General features: G+C 38.2%; 1 protein-coding gene across 1 annotated transcript in view; it reads left to right on the top strand.

Annotated features, from left to right (window-relative positions):
- Positions 1-357: 357 nt before the first annotated feature.
- The window catches only part of BANK1 (B cell scaffold protein with ankyrin repeats 1), a 111,451-nt gene continuing 91,191 nt past the window's right edge, over positions 358-20,617 (top strand). Inside the window, exons 1-3 of the mRNA XM_062493654.1 lie at positions 358-373; positions 1,375-1,773; positions 9,381-9,446. Coding sequence (XP_062349638.1) covers positions 358-373; positions 1,375-1,773; positions 9,381-9,446 — 481 coding nt within the window. The remainder of the gene's footprint in view (positions 374-1,374; positions 1,774-9,380; positions 9,447-20,617) is intronic.

Raw genomic sequence — 20,617 nt, 5'->3', positions numbered from 1 at the left:
ATGCCTGAAAGAATGGATGGATGAACAAAGTGCAGAAAAAATTTCTTCTAAAAGGAAGACAAATAATATAAGCATTAATCCTGGACTGGAGATACAGGTTCCATTTTTTCTTTTATATGTGGACTTACGTGGGATCCTTGACAATATTTTTGTTCTCCTTAGCTACATCTGGACTGTGTTTGCGACAGTGCATCCCCCTGCCCACATCCTTTGTGTACCCCAGAAACTCTGTGTACGTCCCCTGTTTCCGTATCTCCTGTTGCTCACAGTACAGCATCTTAGGCACTCAGAGGAGCTGTGGTGCACTGCAGGCAAGTGTCAGTCAGGCTGCCTGACGCCGACCAGCAGGCAGACACCATGAAGCACAGTGAAAGTAAAGTGCAGAAGCTGTCTCTGTTCCTCAGCCTCACATGGTTGCTCCACAGGGCTGTGATTGTGAACTGCTCTGGGGATATTAAGCTACCCTGGCTTGATGTATATTGTTATTGTGTTGCTCATCAAATCGCAGTTTTTGATGGTTTCACATGACCACAAAATGACTGAGGTTGGATGGGTCATCTGGGAACTCTCGTGTACACCCAGAGCCAGGAACATATCCAGTCACCTTTTGAGTAGCTCCAAGGAAACAGATTCCACACCCTTTCCAGGCAGCATGTGCCAGTGCTCACGCTAAAAAAAAAGCATTTCCTGATGCTCAGAGGCAGCCTCCTGTGTTTCAGCTTGTGCCTGTTGCCTTTGTCTCGAACTGTCACCCTAGTAACACTGTGAAAGGGTATTAGTTGTCTTACTAGCATCATGTTTTACATCTTAAAGGGAAAGAGAACTAAAAAAAATACAGTTCTAGATTTATTTTTGTCAGGTCTCAAGTAATTTTCTTAGAATAAGGACAGAAAAGAAAGATCACAAATTACTCTCCTAACACCGTGCTGACAAATACCCTAAAGATACCAATCAGTTTTCTAATGAAGTTGGATCATGTTCATGTGTTCAAATATATATTCTTCTGTCATTAAAAGCTAAGTATTCTGTTTTTAATACTATCACCTATTTGTCAAGATTCTAGGAGTGAGCAGAATGTGTGAAGGTGCTCTGCTTCCTACACTGCAGTTTCAATATTTATTCTGAAATATTATTTATTCTGAACATAATATCCTGAGCTATTTTTCCAGTATTTCTGTGGACAAATTTTCTGCTTTGGTTTTAGAAAAAAAGGAGATTGTTGTCATTTCAAGGTGATGAGCTGATTTCTGCTGAAGGTAATTTCTTCAGCACCTCAGGGTTTTTTTGGGGGGGAAACAAACAGTCTGTCTTCTGGTATTTATAATGGATTTAAAACACATTTGAAAATATTTTTTAATGTTTTCTTATCTCTAGAAAATACAAAGGATATCCTCGTGATATATGAACAAGAAGCAGAAGAGTGGGCTCTGTATTTAAAATCTCTTTTTGGACTCATAGTGAACAAAGAAGGAATCTTACTCTATGATCTAGAGAATTCATCTTTCAAGAACCAGGAGCTACTCTGTTTACCATCTTATAAATGTAAACTCCTTATACTTTCATGTGGACTCCTTAACTGCCTGAATCAAAAAAGAAGTTATTTTCTGGAGCAAGTTCTGAAACCTTCAGATAATGTGGTCATTCTGCTTTGTGGAGTGGAGAATTCAGAGATTCTTTATGAGATACTAACCTTAGCTGGAGGCAGCAAAGAGATTTCTACTGATCAGAAACCTGAGGAATATATTTCTGTTGTTAAAGGAATTATTCAACAAGGTAATATATTGTTACTTGTTTGCAATCTTTATGTCTCTTAACTACTCTCAGGTCTTGCTATTTAGCCAAGATTTTGTCTACCAAGCAGAATACTGTGCTTCTCTCTTTGTTATGTGCAAGGTGCCATTTTATTGGAATGGGAGCCTGTGCTTGAGAAAGACATCCTGCAGTTCAGGATTCTTACTCAGAGCTTAATCTAGTTTTGGATGCCCATGAACAACCAAGAATATTCTTTTGAACACTGGGATAGAGGGACTCCAGCTGAATGAATGACTTAGCTGGATGTCCCTGCTGCCTTGTGCTCAAGCAGGTAAGCTTAAGTATACTATTGGGCTTTAAAACCTGCCCGGAATATGTCTACACACAGTCTGCCTGTATGAGATTAGTGTTTTTAAAGAATATTTTAGACTCCCTCTCCCCAACCATCTTCTCTTCAGTGTTGAATAACCTTTTCCTCAGTACTTACCTCAGACTTGGCAATTTCGGCTCATTACAGTTGTCTGTTTTGGTTTCAAAAGGTAATGTTTGCAATTTCTGTCTATGTCCAATATTTAGCTTCAGACTGGAGCTTCTTGCCAGTTTTTTAATGGGATGAATACAGTGGGTCTATATTGTGTGTGTGTGTATATATATAGGAACTAACTGTGCTTAGATACTGTCAGTTGACACATGCACAGAAACCTTTCTGCAACAATAAACAGTTTTCTAGAAGACACCGGAAGCTTTTGCTTAGGTCAATGCATTCACAAGAATACCTATTACCTGTGCCCGTGGGACTTAAATGTAATGTCAGATGTTTAGTAGGTGTTCAAATGATCTTTGCTTTGACAGTGACCAACATCAGCAATTTCAGAGATTAGGAGAAAGCTGAATTAATGAATAGTTACTGAAGGCCTCAGTCTCAGTGTGTACATCTTTACTAGGGATGCATATACTGTAACTGGGATCAGACAAGTTCAGTGGACTGAGCTAGATCCAGGAGTGGAAGTGGTGATGATGCCTGGTGCTTCAAGGCTAAGCCCTCTTCCACGACTGTGTCTTAGAACTTCTCTGGCCCTGGTTTTTGTGTACTGGTGTGTCCTGGCCATCAGCCAGGCCATCTTAGATCAGAGCTTGATAGGAGACCTCTCTGCCCTGCTCTCTGTTGCACAGTGAAAGTGTTCTAAGTAAGAGATTTGCTTTCATCTGAGTGTTGATTTGAGCTCTGAGGAAAGAAGATGTGCGTGGTTTGTCATTATTTACCTTTGCGTAAAGATAATAGTATCTTAATAATACATGATAGTCTTTTGTATAATCCAGTTAAGATCTTAGCCTTTGTGATACCTGTGACAGGGATTTTGACAGATTGCACATCTGGGAACAAAGATTTTTCCCTTGTATTTAAAATTATTTCTAAGGGGCTGTTGGTTATATACATATATATATATATATATATATTATATATATATATATAATATTATATTATATATATATTCCCTTGGAGCATATTTTTTTGCCTTTTGTTGGGACCAGACACACAAGATTTCCTGTATCTCTATATGTACCGTCTTCAGTCCCTTCTGTTTTCAGTGCTTATCCCTAGACTCTCATATTCTTGACCCTTTTAGAGATAGTGATGAAAACACTTTTGTGTATATTCTTCATGGTTTTCAGTTCAGTTTTTTTCTTCCAAGCATTTGTAGCTTCTTGTCTCCTCAGTATTGGAAAGAGCTATCACTCTACCAGTCTAAAACCTTAATAATGTGCTTTAATTACAATGCCCCCACCACATGCCTTCCACTGCAACTAAACTCTGTTAATCTCATAGGACAGCAGGCCATTGAGATCCTGGGACTAATGGATGCCAGGGCTCAGGAATGGCCTGCAGGCAGTTAAAACAGCTGAAGGTGGATGATAAATCCAGGTTGTTATCTCACATTTTAGCATTCTCCTGGAGAATGTTAACAATGGCATAGCATTGGTGCTAGTAGTCACCACCCTTCTACACATTTCCCCATACTCAGGAAAGATCACAGGTAAGGTAAGATTTTTGCTGTCTCTTCTCTCCTAGGTGCTATTCTCTTTGCACCATCCCTACAACTTGAGATGGAAGAATTGCAATGTAAGTCTCATTTTATATGCCCCCACAATTATTTCAGTTACCAGATGGTGCTGGTTTCATATTCTTGGAGCAAACAGGTCTTCATCTGCTAAAACTTTCTTCTGGCTCTAAAATAGTATATATGCCAAACATTCTAGGCAAAAACTAAAACTAATTAAAATATTAAATAAAACAAAATAAAACAGAAGATGCAGGGGGTTTTGTACACAGCAGAGAGCTTGTTTGTCTGTAATGTGGTTCAAACACAAAATCTGAATGGTTTGTCATGCCTGTTTGAACACGTGCTTGGAGAAGTAAAGGGAGAACTAAGACATGGAGAGTGACCTTTCTAACATGTATTTCCAGGATGCTGACTGACTTTATTGTATTCACCTTCTGCATGAACAGCAACACAAATGTTTTTATTGTTGTCAAAAGATTCCTTTTGCAGGATTTGTTTGTAAAATATTTCACTGTTTGAAAATACCACATTCAGATTCCGTGTTGGTTTTGAATTTTGTACATCCTGTGCCTATTGCCATAAGAAAATCACCACCAGAGAAAGAGAACACTCAGAAGTTTTATTATTCTATATTAACATCTAAGATGGCCCAGTGAGACTCTAGAATTCTGATGTTTCTTTATCATCTTTTCCCAATATTGTTGAAAGTAGAATCAGAACATATGTTTTGCTTGCATCTTTGTCTTTTTCTTCTCCTGTGTCTTTCTATTAGTTGTTCTTGATCTGCTTTTTTTAGATTAAATTGACATATTTTCCATGTATTAATTCAGTATCCTGGGGTACTAAACATAGCTGGGGTTCTTCTATTTTATCCTGAAAGACTTCAAATTCAGGTAACCATGTGTTTATGTAAAGGATTTGTAGGTAGATATTTGCATCTGTAGGTAGTTAACTTAGATCCTTAAATGTCGTCCATTTCTCCTGTAGTTGTCCTCAGTATTAATGGTGCAAAAAGAAAACAAGTCTTACCTAATACAAATAATTTTCTGTGACACTGTTTCTAAAGTGCACTGACACTTTTATTAGACTTCTGGTGGGACTTCTTGGTACAGAAGTCATAAGTATCCATTAGTCTGCTTGTGGTTTTATTAGGTTTCATTTTTTAAAGCTCAGCAAAAGCAACTCTTGTCACTTCCATTTCCATCCTTTTCCCCAAGCAGTGGTATCCCTTTTTTTCTTTTAATGACAAAATATGAAGAGAATTTACTTCTACAAAATTTGATGGTTGAGAACAGCTCATCAAACCTACATGTATCCATTAATTATCTGCTATTATATTAAAAAGTGAGAAGTACATAAAGTAAAATAACCCAACTAGAAAATGGTACCCAGAGTCTTTGACAGCTCAGGAAAGATTCTCAGCAAAAATTCATAACTTTTACCTGAGACAGCAATATGGCATTAATTTCTGATTATTTACCTAAAAGGTATTCCATGTATCTGCACACAATTTTAATGACCAGAGTAATGTTAAGAAAACTACTTTTGCAACTAGTGGTAGGATATAAGTGTGGACAAACAAGATACTAATATAGGGTGTTTTTCTCTAATAAGTAAATGTGAGAAAAGCAGATTGGGAAATAAAATAGTGCTTAACTAATGCAGATCTTCAGACTGCTTCAAATACTGAGGGGCTAATTTCCATTGTGCAGACCACACAAAAGAGAAAGGAATAATTATATTTTTATCATAACTTTTGTGGTATCTATTTCCTGTTTCATTTCTAATACAGTGACGTCAATTTTATTGTGATTTGGTATAACACTGAATACTGAAGTAATGAAGTAAACATTTTGACTCCACTGCATTGCTTGTTCTCCTGTAAAATTCTCTCCACATTGGTACTCAAATACAAGTAATGAATGCTGATTGATTTCCTTAGGCTGTGAGCAAGACTTGTGCTGATGAGCTAAGCCCCTGATTAAGTGGGAGCTTTACAATTGGCTCCACTGGGCAAGTGCTTCACCGAAATTTTGAGACTGACTTGGAGTCTGTGAGAAAATTAAGCTAAAGTGCTAAAAAATAACCCAAAGTTGAAGATGAAAGAAAATTACTAGATTTTTTGGTCTTGCTTGTTTTTGAATACTAATTACTCTGTGTGTGTGTGTGTGTGCGTGTGTGTGCGCGCGTGCTTGTGTGTGTGACCTGAGTTTTGGTTGTGAAGATTTCTCCCTGAACATGCAAGACTGAGTAAATAGAGGTAAGTAGGTGGGTGGTTCTGGCCTCGTTCACTGCCATGAGAGGTTTCAATAAATGAGACTACATAGACATGCCTCTTGTTTACTCCTTCTCCAATGTATTTACACTCAGACAGTGCCTACCACTGTTGATGTTTTAAGGTAATGATGTCGTCTGCTTATTGCAGTGCACCTCAAATGCCAATTGATTTTATTTTTTTATTAAAATGAAAATAATGTGTGACTGTAGCATAAGCACAAGAGCAGAAGGGACATTTTGTTAGTTGTGTGTGCTGTAGTATAGCTCTCATTTCCATTTTGCCCTGCCAGTGAGTCTTTGAACTGCTCTGCAGGGACTGCTAAAATTATCAGAGTATTACATCTTCCTGAGATGCTGTGCTTCTCCATTCCACATAGAAGGGATGCCAGTGCAATGATGGGGGTTGGTAATGACTGCCAACAAAAAACTGATTTGTGTCACTAACTTCTTTCATCTGACATGAGATCCTGGCTAATTCAAAGCAGAGGAGAAACTGAAGTGATTGTCCGGAGGTGGCAACCGTGGATAAGATGCTGAGACTCTCATCCTCTTTTGCTTAAACTGTTTGACTTCTTTGCTATTTCTTCCCTTTTTTTCTGCAAAATTCAGAGAAGACTTTGCTAGTTAGGGTTTATTTGTGAGGTTTGTTAGGTTTCTTAAAAGCTCATGTTCTAATCTATGTAGCTAGTTGTGGTAACCTGTACCCTTAAATTCTGAAGTGTGTGTCATGTGTGTGATGTTTTTTCCTCTTATTTTTGACAGTAATTGGATGATGACATCTTAAAGTTTTTTAGCATGTTTTTTAGAATTGTTTTTAGCATTTTTAGCAATTTTAGTAGCATTTAGGACTCATTAAAAGTTTAGTTAGTAATAGAAGTCAGATTACTAGAACATTAGCATCATTGCAACAGCCTTTACTAATTTAACATACTTCAGTTTTGCTTCTATTTATTTTATTTATATTTTTATTTTAAAAATAAATTAATGGATTTATCATTTTTAGTCTACTATTTCAAGGTTTGAAATGGACATCATCCAAATTTATGTATTGTTTACGGCCCAGTCATCAGTCACTATTTAATTGCAGTTGTGAGACTGTTTCTAAAGCTGACAAATAATTTAGGATTCCCAGCAAGTATTTTTGCAGGTAATGCTGTATGCATCTTTAGTCTTATATGCCCTTCATGTAGTGTATTATTGAGTCTGGCTAAGTCTTGCACAGTGGTTGCCAGTCACAATTACTGAAGAGTTGTGATTGGAAGGCATCTAGAGAAGACCTCTGTAAAGGTACCCCTTGTATATTTCTTTGCACACAACTGTTTGTTATAGCAAAATTGCTATTTTTAATTTCCCCACAATGTAACTTGTGTTAGATTAGTGCCATCTTATTTGAAATGGGGTAATATAAGGATTGTTTTGCAGTTCAGATTAAAGAAATTGTCACTTATCCCTTAAAACTGAAGTATAACACCTATTTAAGTTCATAGTAGAAAAATAGAATCAGATTTTTCTCTTGATAGGGTCTCTGTGTACTTATTTAAAAGGCTGTGATTCCAGAACTTGGTCCTGAAAATGTTAATACAGTATGTTACAGGACACAGACTGAGAGAGTTTGGCCCTTGAGAAGAAACAACTGAGAAGGGACCTCATCAATGTCTTATCAGTATTTGAAGGGAGGGTCTCAAGAGGATGGAGCCAGGCTCTGCTCAGTGATGCCAAGCAATAGGACAAGAACCAATGAGCAGAAACCAATGTTCCACCTAAATGTGAGGAAGTACTTATTCACTACACGGGTGACTGAACACTGGAACATACGGCCAGAGAGGTTGTGGAGTTTCCCTCACTGGAGGTGCTCAAGAGCTGTCTGGATGCAATCCTGTGTCATGTGTTTCAGGGTGACCCTACTTGAGCAGGGAGCTTCGGACCAGATGAGCCACAATGGTCCCTTCCAACCAGACTCATTCAGTGATTCTGTTGGATGGTGTTTAACATCTTTTTTGGTGGCACTGAGTGCACCCTTAGCAAATTTGCTGCTGACACCAAGTTGTGTGGTGCTGTCCATGTGCTGGAGGGAAAGGATGCCATTTGGAGGGACCTTGACAGGCTCAAGAAATGAGCCCATACCTCATGAAGGCCAGCAAGGCCAGGCGCAAGGTCCTGCACGTGTAGGGGCAATACCAAGCACAAAAGTGATCTGGGTGGAGTATGGATTGAATGCAGTCCTGAGGACTTAGAGGTGTTGGTTGATGAGAAGATCAACATGTTTGCTTACAGCCCAGAAAACCAGCTGCATCCTAGGCTCAATCCAAAGCAGCGTGGGCAGCAGGGTGAGGAACGGGATTCTGCCCCTCTGCTCTGCTCTGCTCTGCTCTGCTCTGGTGAGACCCCACCTGCAGTGCTGCATCCTACTCTGGAAGCTCCCAACATATGAACAACATGGGCCTGCTTGAGCAAGCCCTGAGGAGGCCATGAAAATGCTCAGAGTACTGGAGCACGTCTCCTCCAGACAGGCTGAAAGAGCCGGGGTTGTTCAGATCAGAGCATTGAAGGTTCCGAGGATAGAACAAGGGGGCATGGCTTTGAACTGGAGGAGAGTAGGTTTAAGTTTGACATCAAGAAGAAATTCCTTATAATGAAGATGGTGAGGCACTGGAATGGATTGTTCAGAGAAGCTGTGGATGCCCCATCCCTAAAAGTGTTCAAGGCCAGTTTGGATGGGGTTTGAGTAATCTGATCTAGTGGAAGGTATGTCTGCCCATGGCTAAGGGGTTGGAGCTAGATTCTCTTCAGGGTACTTTCTGCCCCAAACCACTACATAATTCTGTGATACTGTCTGTAACCAGTTCTATCATATTATTAAACACTGAACACTTGTCTTCCAAACTGCAATGTCTGTATGCATTTCAGTTTCTCACTTTACTGCATATGATTCTATTACCTTTTTTTAATCCCAACTCCTCTTCCATTACTTACTATCTTGACTTTCAGGGAAATGTCTTCCTCAAGTAAACATTTCTCACCAGCTCTGGTAAATTGAAAAAAAATAAGTCAAAGGGGCGTTTACTGAAAAATACAGTTGCATCTAAAGATTGGCTTGTTCCTCTGACTTGTTCTCTAGGCTTGTTCCTCTGTACTAGCCCTTGGATTTCTTCTATGATTGTTTTTTCTATCTGCAGAATAATAGCTTTAAATAGTTTTATCTTACATTTAAAATGCATACAGATTTTAATCTTAAAAAAAGTGGAAATCAGTGTGATGATATTATCTTCTTTCTTATTTTTTTCCTAGATAAACCATGGGATGAAAATCCTGGAGACTCTGTGTCTTGCATCTATGAAACAGTTCTTGCAGATGGTGAGTTGAATTCCCCTTGCCTTTCACAGAATAAAGCCAGTAGTTTTCAGAAAAATATTTTTTTTTTCTTACATCTTGTTAGGCATGAAAACCAATCAGCCATTCATACCATAGCATACAGTGTAGAGGAACATGCCTTGTTCTCAGACATCCACCCCCACATCAATACCCACACAATCTTTTGAGGAGTGTGAAAAGGGGAGGAGATACAAAAGGGTTGGGGTTTTTTATTGTGATTTCAGTGTAGAGAAAAAGGTATACATGGGAAGCTTTCCTCTCCTGTTCCCAGCATGAGGAGTTTTGCTTGTAAGAGAGAGCTGATTTTAAGTTTCACTTACATGAATCCTACTCACATCACATTTGCAGCATCATTCACTGTCAGCCAGTGGCTGGGAGAAGATCTGCATCACAGCTTTAGCCCCTGTTAACATTTGCCATTTTGGTTTATTTGTAGCTGTGGAAGTTTATAAAAGGTTCTAGTAGGAATTACAGATTGGGAAAATCTTAACTTGCTTTTAGTAAACAGCTATATAGAATGTTTTCTGTCCTCAGTTCTTAGAGAAAGAGAACTTTATTTCTGGGTTGACACTGTTGCAAAGTAATTGGCTCGATGGCACCAGTATACTTACCAATGGAAAGGGACAAGTAAGTTATTCCAGGATTCCTGGCATAGCAGTTCTGTGCTGTTGGACTCTGAGGTTAGTGGCTCTCTTTCCTATTCAACCCCCATCCATATCCTGATAAGGGTCTCTTTGTGAGTCTCTTGGCATCTTGGATGTAATAGTGTGATCTCAAGCAGAAGGCTGCTGTAAAGCTACACTGGTTTGACCCTAGAGACCTGTTATCAAGGTTTCTATGGATGTCTCTTTTGATCCTGTGTTGAATGTGCCATGGGTCAGTGCATTCAAGAAGTGTGTTGGTATAAAGAAGGCTTTCTGGCTCATCATCCAGGTGCCAAATAAGTTGATGCCACCATTTCTCTCATTCATCATTGTTACTTCCGAAAAATGAGACTGTAAAATAGGGAACGGTTAGAGAAAACAGAGTCCCAAGAAAAGAAGGAGCTGAGGAGATGGTCGTCCAAGCTACTTCTGTTTTCTTATGGCTGCTTGAAGAGCAGCTTGAAGTTCAAGTTTACAGTCAACTGAATGGCTGATACTGAAATAAAGCGATACGGGGATTTGCCAGCAAAGAAAGTCTTGTATTAAAAGCAAAAATTTTACTTGAAATCTTAGCAGAAGTTTCATGAACAGCCATTCTCAGTCAGCTTTTGGCAGTCATTCTGAAAACACTGATTGTCAGTGGCCTTTGATGGTTAATGATGTCTGGTTATTGATAAGAAGACCAAAGAGATTGTTGTGATGAGTGAAAGAGCCAATTAGAAATGAGGGATTCCCAGTAATGGTATTCTGTATAGGAGGTTATGGCTGACTCCCAAACAAGTGTAAGGAAATGCATGGTCAACATTCCTTCTGTCGTGATGCAACAGGGAACAGTTACCTGGTACCACTGCAGAGCTTTGGAGAGAAAAGTAGCCCAAGAAGTGAAACGATTGGAATTTCCGAGATTTGGTGCATCAGTCTTTACAAAGCCAAGAAATATAAGATGGCAGTATTTGTGCCCTTCAGAGTGTAGGTGAATCTTCAGGTACACAGGCAGGGTTTGACTTCAGAAGAATTGTGAAGAGGTGTTTCCAGTAACTGTCTCTTCTCTCTGCTTCTTCCTAATAAAAAGCAAATGTATGCAGTGATAAATTGTATGAAAGACACAGAACTGAAGTGTCAGGAGAAATTATAAACCAAGAAAAGTTTTCTGCCAGAACCCTATAAATTCCCAAAAGAATGGTGCTTTAGGTGAGGTCTGAAGTCGATAGTGGCTTGCTGAAAGCTGAAGTTTGTTTTGTATATACAAGCATCATACAAAAGAAAGGATAAGCTGAAAGAAGATGGAATTTTAGCTTGAACTGGAGTGAAAGTTAACAGAAGTATAAATCTAAATGAGAAATCTAAAGCAACAGGGGTGGAAAAAACAGTGAGTGGATGACAGAACATATTAAAAATAAGATCACTAAAAAATACCCCTCTGTTCATTAAAGCAAAGATAGATGGGGAATAAGCAGGCACTAACAATCAATAAGAAGTGATTGACTAAAGTGAACTGTGCAAGGCCTTGAGGGAAAAGGTCAGGCAGTACACTGGAAAATGGAAAAGCAATATGATCACCGAAATCCTTTGGGGAAATACGACCTACAAGCAGATGTGAAAACAATTGATTTGCTGCTGAGTGAGGGAAAAGATCCAGTTGTGGAATGCTAATGACCATACTATGAATATATGAGGATTCAGTCCTGTAAGTTATAACAGAATAAATCAGTTCTTCAGCTACTCACAAATGTTGTCATATGCTTTCTTTATTTTTTGTTTCTGTGTAAGAAGAGAGGACTTGTAATTAATACAGAGCCGTATTTTGAGACTATCCCTTATGGTTTCTCAGGAAATTTTCTGTTCCCCAAATTTGTACTAAGGTAGATAAATGAAGCAATTGTACTAGGATCTGGGTATACAGTCTTGTCACCACAATATAAAACATGAATATATTATTGTGGAACTGCAGAATAGAGCTAAACTCAGATTTAGGTACCTATTAGGTGATACTCAGCATCCAAGAAGGCTCTTCCCCTTCTGTGAAACAGCTTTGTCTTTTCTAACATTTGCTTGTATCCTAGCACTAATTAACTGAAGCAATTAGGCGTGGGTAAGTGGAGCACAAAAGGTGATTTTAAAGGGTGATAGCTGTCTGCCTATTAAGTTTAACAGCAGACATGTTTTCATCCTGCTCAGGGGTCTCATCGAGGTAAGATGTATGTGCATACATGTACATCTGTATCCTTTACCAAGCTATACTGAAGAAAGGCCAGCATTTTTTAGCAGAATAAATCCCCTCTGCAGATTAAGAGCTCCAAGAGTACATCTGCTATGCTATTCTTTTCCTATAATGCTATCTAAAGTCCCATTTTAATAAAACTTATCTATTGTGTTGGATTAAAGGACATTGTCTTAAAAGATGACCTTCAGATTACCTTCCAATTAATAACTCTAACAAAAGGAGTTTTGTTAAATAAGGAGTTAGAAAACAAGTATGGTTTTCAGATGTGTCAAAAATACCACTCTTGTTTGTGTTCCTAAGAAAGCAGTGTACCTTTTAGCCCACTTTAAGGGTCAATAGATTTTAGTTATTTCAAACCAAATGTGGGAGTAAATTGCAAAGCAGCCTGTCCCCAGTGAGTCAGTCCTGATGACAACTCACTTTTTTTCCCTTCTTTAATACCAAACATTTCTGGCTTGAGTCTTTCTGCTTATAGCAGCTGTGGCAGCATGGCACAAGAGACATGTGGTCTCTCAGACAGACAAATCCTATGTAATTTAGAGCTGTACAGATCAAGAACAGCATCATAAATTTAATCCAGACATTGATAAGAGCCCTGTGCAGATATTGAAGTTCTGCTGTCATCCTGAAACTAAGACACCCTCTTTGGTAAATGACCTGCTGCAGTCCAAGCCAGCATCTGTTACCAGATTGATTTAAGGGATGCTGTAACATGGAGTATGTCTGTCTTGTGTCAGTGCACATTTTGATATTATTAATGATATGTCTGAGCAGGATGGAGGCTGAGAGTGCCTGCTGCCAGTGTCTCTCCCTCCAGCCTTCCCAATGCAGCTTTTAAAGGACTTCAGTTATGTTAAACTTCATGACATTCCATCCATGTCCTTTTTTGATGACTCTAAGGAATAATCTTCATAAAGAGAATAGCTTCAGTCTGGCCAAGAGGGGAAAGTTTGGCTACTCAGTCCTTGAGGAATTTCTTCATTCATTGAGGGTGATACCTGTAGAAACTTTATCCCCTTATCAGCTTGAATGTTGTGCTTCCCTGAAGTATGTTTTGATTCTCAGACACTTCTCTCTGTTTCCTTTTACATGTGTGTATTTTTAAATGTAGGAGTGTGCCTCTTCAGTATCCAAGAACAGTGTGCAGTTTTAGCTAGGCCAGTTATGAGAGGCTTGAATTGGAGTTTAAAGATAAAAGAGCCACTAGGCAGCTGCAGCTGCCCCCTTTGCAATAATATGGAATTTGCAGGAGCATTTTATCAGACTAACAAATTTTGGATGTTGGTCAACCCTGGATGCCTCTGTTATCGATACTTTTGTCTTCAGTGCTAGTTTGAGTCAGTAGCAGGAGGGTAGACTGTTTCAGCTGCAGCAGCAAATCTCATTTTGGGCAATGTTTGGTGCTGGATAATCCTTCACTGAAATCCTTCACTGAAACAGAGGTGAGAAGTGTGTGTGCTGATAGCACAGAGAAATGGAGCAAAACCACCCAAGTGTTCATACTGTGGTAGAACTCCAGTAAGTCTGAAGTGGATGGAAGGACTCTTTAATAAAAAATTAGGCTTCAGTAACTAAGAACTGACACACACAGAGGTACAGACTTCAGTTTTCTTCTTCCTTGAATGAGTATGCAGAATCCAGAAACTGGAAATAACAGGCTTGGGCTTCATCAACAACTCTGCTCAGTACCCAAATGACCTCAGACAGGTAGTTGTTATTTCCAAACTAATCAGTATGCCTAATAGAAACGTTTTGGGACAGTCTTGCTATGTGTCAAACTCATCAGAGTCATCAAGTTCCTAGTGCTGCTGGTGAAGCTGAAAGTCATGGATTTCATTGCAGAAAAAATTAATAGCATGAATTGATATGCAGTAAAAGATAAAATCAGTTCCAAAAAGCATCTAAATATATCCATCCTAGCTAAAGCACTGACAAAATCAAGCATTTATTCCAAATCACAGACCACTTAGAACTAGATCATTGTTATAACTTTAGATTACCTCTGAATATAGAGTTACAATCATATAAAAGTATTTATGAAAAGAAATGCCTACGTTTTCATGCAAGTTATTTCTTAAAGATTATTGACAAACTCATGGTAAATAGCCTTTTGCAGTTTGGTGAATTATTTGAAGGAAGGATCTATTGTTTTTTACTATCAGTTCCAAAAAGGCTACACATAATAATATTCTCTTGTTCTCTTTAGATGCATTCATGATGACTCCATTAGGCTACAGTTATATCAGAGTAATAAATTGTTGTGTACAAAAACATACCTCATAATAAAAGAACAGGTGGACATGTACCTCCACATAAAATCAATCTATGCCTACATGTGTATAGTAACTCAGAAAATAATAGATGTGGGGAGGTTTCAGGGATTGCTGTTATGGGAGATAAAGAGATGTTAATGGAACTTACAGTACCATTGGTTGCTAAGATGACATAAACACCAACTTTTATATAATATTCAGAAAAGTAAAAAACTGTTCTTGATATCTTTTAAAGGAACTGTCAGTTTGATGCTTATTTGCAAGAAAAGTTGTACACCATAAATAAAGTAATAGAAATATTTTGGAGAGATGGGCAAAATAGGCCAGCTTACAGAAAGCTACTGTTTCTGACAGAAGAACTCAGCAATGCAGGAGAAACTGGGGCTGAGAATGCTTTTGAGAAAAACAAAAAATAACTGTCAGTGTATTTGGAAAAGACAGTTGGTTCACAATAGAGAGTAGCATTATTTAAAGCTTATTCACTAATAAATATGTTTATCTTGGTTTGGAATTTATTCATCATAGAAAACAAAGAAATTAAGACTGAAGTCAGATGTTTTTGCATTTGAGTATGTAGTAATAATTTTCTGTGATTTTTGGAAACCTTTTCATTCCTAAGCCTTCTCTCACCATTGTAAAAGAAAACTTCAGAAGAGCAAAAAGCGGGATTTATTTTGAAATAATTCCTTAGAGAGTACTTATGGTAAAAATGAGTAAATCCCATGTTCATGCAAGGAACACAGTCCCATTGAAGGAAGCACAGTGTGGTGGATGATTTCTGCCTCCCTGTTTCTCACAGCCTTTCTCAGGTAATTTATAGAGCAATTTGTGCAATTGGAGGCTCCCTTTCAATCCCACTCTGCTGCACTCTCTGCTGAGCTCATACAGCATTTACAGATACCCGCACTTTAATGGGATTATCTTTCATAAATGTGCACTTATGATGGTTTGCGAGAAGAACGTGGATTTGCATGTCTTTTTTCCTGATTTTTTTTTAACATTACAGGAAGTTACTTCATTTTTTTCTATATGGTTCTTCTTTTGTAGATATTTCTGATGGGCACTCACAGAACTGTTTGACTTCAGGCTTCTGAATTGCAAGGAAGTCATTTATACATGGGAACCTTTTCAGTTCTACCTCTCAGAACCCAGTGGCACCACCTCTGCCTTTAGCTCACATGGTACTGGAGAGTGGGCCTACCATATTGAACAGGATGCCTCCTGAACTTAAAGGATCTAATCTTCTTTATTTTAATCTTTGACACTGGAACACCCTGACTTTTCTTTCAGGTGGCAAGGTGGCCACATGTGCTAAATTACCCTCCCATTCCTTGTCATCTGCTTAACTTGATTTACCCATATTTCTCATCCTCTTGTGTGATCTAGGGCTAATTGAGGACCTCTTTTGTACTGCAGTTTCAGTTCTTCAGCTGGCATTGCTTTAGCAAAACTTGAGGAAGAACTGAAATTTGTAAAGGTAGTAGGCATTTTGCTTTTGTAAAAACAGCCTAATATTGACTGAGATATTCATTTCATGGCTAGCCTTAGACAACACATAAATCTTTCATAAGTTTGTTTTCTGCTATTTTTAATGCCCTGAATCTGTCACATACATTGTTGACTCAAAACACGTAGCAACTACCAAGTAGTCAAAGACAGAGAACACTTCTAATTCTCATGTAGGCTGCAGTAAGGATGCCTAAAGAGAGTATTTGAAAGATTAGAATTTGGGGGTGAGGGGGAAGCTGGATATGGCAGGAGGGTTGTTTAGAAGCTGTGGTGAAGTTGTTGAATACACAGGAGACTTGAGACACTTTATGAAATTTCTCAGTTTATGTAGAGGAATACAATTCAAAGTTAAGTAATGAATTTAGTTCAAAATGTTAAATTGAAAGCAATAATGTGTTCCAAAGGGTCTTATGTAAAATACACCAAGCTGATGTATTGAAGTTACGTGAATTAGGAAAGAACACCGAAGTGAAATTGAAAACATCAGTGCTGTCCCCAATTAAGCTACAGTAAATGTGTGTTCTAAAATTTTAGTATTTTAAATGAATGTAAATTTAAAATCAGTCCATTCAATGTGGACATCATCAGCAGATATTTGTCAAAAGTAAGCCAAAAAAAGTCACCTGATGGAAATTAAGCATTACCCTCTATAGTAGATGATAATTCTCAGTAGTGCTGCCCTGATTACAAAAAGGAAGATTATCATAGATTTCTCCTTTCCTTTTTAGCTTCTGGCTCATAGTGTTGTCTGTGCATCATTGGATATCGTTAATAATTTCTTATACTTTGGTCCTACAAGAAAGGGTCCGGTTTTATTCATTGATTATTTTAATTGTTACTGCTATAGGTCACCATTATATAAAACATTAAAAGAACACACTCACTAAACAACAAATACCTTCTAATAAATCCTTTCTCTTACATAGTTCAGCATAATAATGATGTTCCTTCTATGTTTCTTTTACAATAATCTTCACCCTCAGTTATAAATTCTGAATTTTTCTGAAAGCCTCAGGAATTGGTGTAGATCCTTAGCCATTACTTTCAGGTAAAAACCAAGAGTGTAAAGAGGACAAATAATGAACATGTCCAAAATTTAAATGTTCAAGAGACTTGAACATTTGGCAACACGTTCTGCCTACATAAAACAAATATTGACTATCCTTGCTCCATTTGTGTTGCCACAGTTGTATTATTGTAGTATTAATAGCTTTATGAGGTACTTTGTTTCAGTTAATGCCAACAAGCTGAGGCTTGCTTAATCTCTGGTGTATTTCTTGTTCAGCATTGACAACATTTCATGTGATTGTTTCACGTTCCACATTTTAGGACGGATCATGTGCAACTGTTTGTAGGAATGTGAATGCTGGAAATGGTGGCTCCAAACTTTGGTGACTGTATTGTAGTGATAATGTAGATCCCTGTGGTTCTTGGACTATTGTACATGGTTCATTGATTGTCTGGTAGACCTTGCACTTAGTGAAAAAGGTCTTGCTTGATGGTTTTTCGGTAATAAATTGATAGCCGCTTTTAAGTCATCAGGGGAATCCTAATCCTCTTTAATATCAAAGTCTTTGATGTAAGAGCCACATTTCTTAATTGTCTATTATTGGGATAGTTGTGCTATCACAGTAGTGACTGGGTTGAAGTTTTGATATTGCATTTAGATTTCCCTAGGCATCTAAACTGAAAATATTAAAATACTATCATTGATGGGGAAGGAAATGTTATCCTACTTTAAACCAACTTTTTAGCAATAGGATTAATGTTCTCAGTAGATTAATTATTGGCATTAAAAGGTGAAAGTGACTACTATCATCTTTGATAAGTAGAGTGCAGACTGTATAAAATAAAGTCATGAACTTTACATAGATTAGAATGCATCTACATGATCCTTGAAGAACAATCAGTGGCAGATGGCTGACATCTGAGAATCCAGTGCTGTCCAGATTTGTTGTTCATTCCTTCCATTTTGTCAGTCTGATAAATGAATGTTTCTTGTGTCTGTAAGACTCCTTTGCCTAAAGCGGTGGAAAAAAATTTCAGAAGCAGCATGTACCTCATATGAGTTATCTTCTCAGGTGAATTCTGTGTAATATTTACAAATAACTTAAAATGTGAATACATTCCCAGTATGTGCTGTGGGCATACATAATCACAAAATTGTAGAAGGGTTTGGGTTGGACAGGACCTTAAAGACCATCTAGTTCTAATCCCCTAGCCATAAGCATTGACACCTTTCACCAGACCAGGTTGCTCAAAGCTCATCCAACCTGTCCCTTGAACACTGCCAGGTATGAGGCATCCACAACTGCTTTGGGCAACCTGTGCTGGTGTCTCACCATCCCCAGTGTAAGGCATTTCTTCCCAATGTATCTAATCTTAACCCACCGTCTTTGAGTTTTAAGCCATTCCCCCCTGTCCTATCCCTACATGCCCTTGTAAAAAGTCCCTCTCCATGGTTCTTGTAGGCCCTGTTTAGGTACTGTAAGGCTGCTGTAAAGTATCATAACTTCTCCTCAGCAAGAGTTCAGACCTTCGTATTTTTGAAGGGCAGTGCTAAATAAAGTCTAGTCTTCACAGTGATAATTAGAGAAATTATTGCACTTATATTCTGAGCTGGATTAGTTAAACTGAATGGAACTGTGTGTGGGTTCTCATTCAGAAACAAAATAGCCTTTGTTCAATGTAGTCTATTTAATTTTTAAAGTAAATTAAAGCAAGTGGAATTAATGATACTTTAGTAAAGTACATCTACATGTAGGTTCAATGTAATTCTAACAATCTACACTGAATTCACAGCTTTAGTTAAGAATTATTTTGTCTTAAAGGCATGAGAATATAAGAACGAGTAGGATGGGCAGATTTTACTAGCTAGTGATGGTCATTGAACTCGCTGAACTTAGATGTTCAAGGACATTTGATTTCCTTCCTTCCTTCCTTCCTTCCTTCCTTCCTTCCTTCCTTCCTTCCTTCCTTCCTTCCTTCCTTCCTTCCTTCCCTCGGTCCCTCCACAATTAAAGCATATCCCTGGATAAAAAAGATTCAACAACAGGATGCCATGGCATAACTTCATTTAGAAAACACATTTATTATAGTGGTACTTTATTAAATCTATGCCTTAAGCAAGGCAGGATTGGTAAGGCAAGGAAACATTCCGTATCAGATGAACTGGTTCATATGGGGGAAGTAAAGGCAAGCAAGACGTGAGAAAGCTAATTGTAGGTTGCCAGTAGTGACACTGACTGGAAGGGTTTCCGTGCTGCTTAGGAGCACTGTATGGTTTGTGTACCTCAGTCACTTGGGCACCTTTTCAAAGAAATGCAAAATGGCTGTGGTACATCTTTGAGCAAAGCCAGATTGCTACTCTTCTGTATTCTGCCCATCACTACTTTATTTTAATATTCTGTGTCCATTTAAGAGGAATAGATGTACCTCAGAAGTTTTCTGTATGCTTGAATGTAATTGATTGTGAGTCTTCCATAATTTACCGTAATAAAAGATAGTGTGGATGTCTCTCAGGATACTGTCTTACTAGCCGGTCAAGATTTTTTAATTCTGAACTGCACAAAATTATATCAATAACCTAACTAGGCGACTGCAGTGTGCTGACTAATCCTCCATGATGCAGAGCTGCTGCAGTCCTTTGAGATGGGTAGCGGGAGTGTTTCACACAGGGTAATAGAGTGTCTGGAAAGGAGGAGTAATGATACAGCTGAGACATAGCAGGTAAAGGATACCTTTGCTGAAACACAGGCTTAGTCAGAGCCCTGCAGATGCAGATGTCTGTTCTTTTTCATGATTAAAATTCTGCGATGTGATGAAGGTTTCACTATATTTGCTAAAGGCTCTTGGGCCTTTTCTGGTACAGCGAAACAGAAAAGAAACTGATTGAAAGCTACCTGTATAACTGGCATAGCATTTTGAAACACAGATTATCCTGTTAAAAAATGTATGGCTTCCATCCATCCTTTTGTCCATTAAGGCAGGCAAAGACAATGGAATCTTTGTCAAAGAAATCTGTGCCTACTGTCATCGTATCATGTTAAAGGTATCACTGCCCTCATGCAAACACTTCCTGTAGACAAGTAGGTTGATGCTGTAAACCTATAGCATGTGCTTGTTTACATATAAGTAAAGGAAGAGTGGTAAAGATAATGTTTTATCCTGGTGTATAAGAATACTGAGGTGACAGAACTAGCTGATCTCCCTGACTTTGCTGTTCACAACAATCTCAGTCTAAAGGCTATGTCCCTTTTTGTTTTAGGAGGGCAAAGCATATGTGCAGAGCCTGTTCATGTAAATCAAGGCTGCAGGATCAAAACTTCAGAGTCAAGCTCTTGGAGGACATCTCATCACATTTACATTAAGGGAATTTTGCCAGGCTTGCATGTGCTGTCCTTCATGTGACTCCAAATGCCATATGAGTAATAGATTGAAAACCACATCACTGCCATTGATGTTTTGTTGATTTAGAATTATTAACAATGTTTTCATTTCACA

The sequence above is a fragment of the Cinclus cinclus genome, chromosome 5, assembly GCF_963662255.1.
Source record: "Cinclus cinclus chromosome 5, bCinCin1.1, whole genome shotgun sequence".
NCBI lineage: Eukaryota > Metazoa > Chordata > Aves > Passeriformes > Cinclidae > Cinclus > Cinclus cinclus.
Note: the sequence above shows the minus strand (reverse complement) of the source record. Positions and strands in the feature narration are given on the sequence as shown.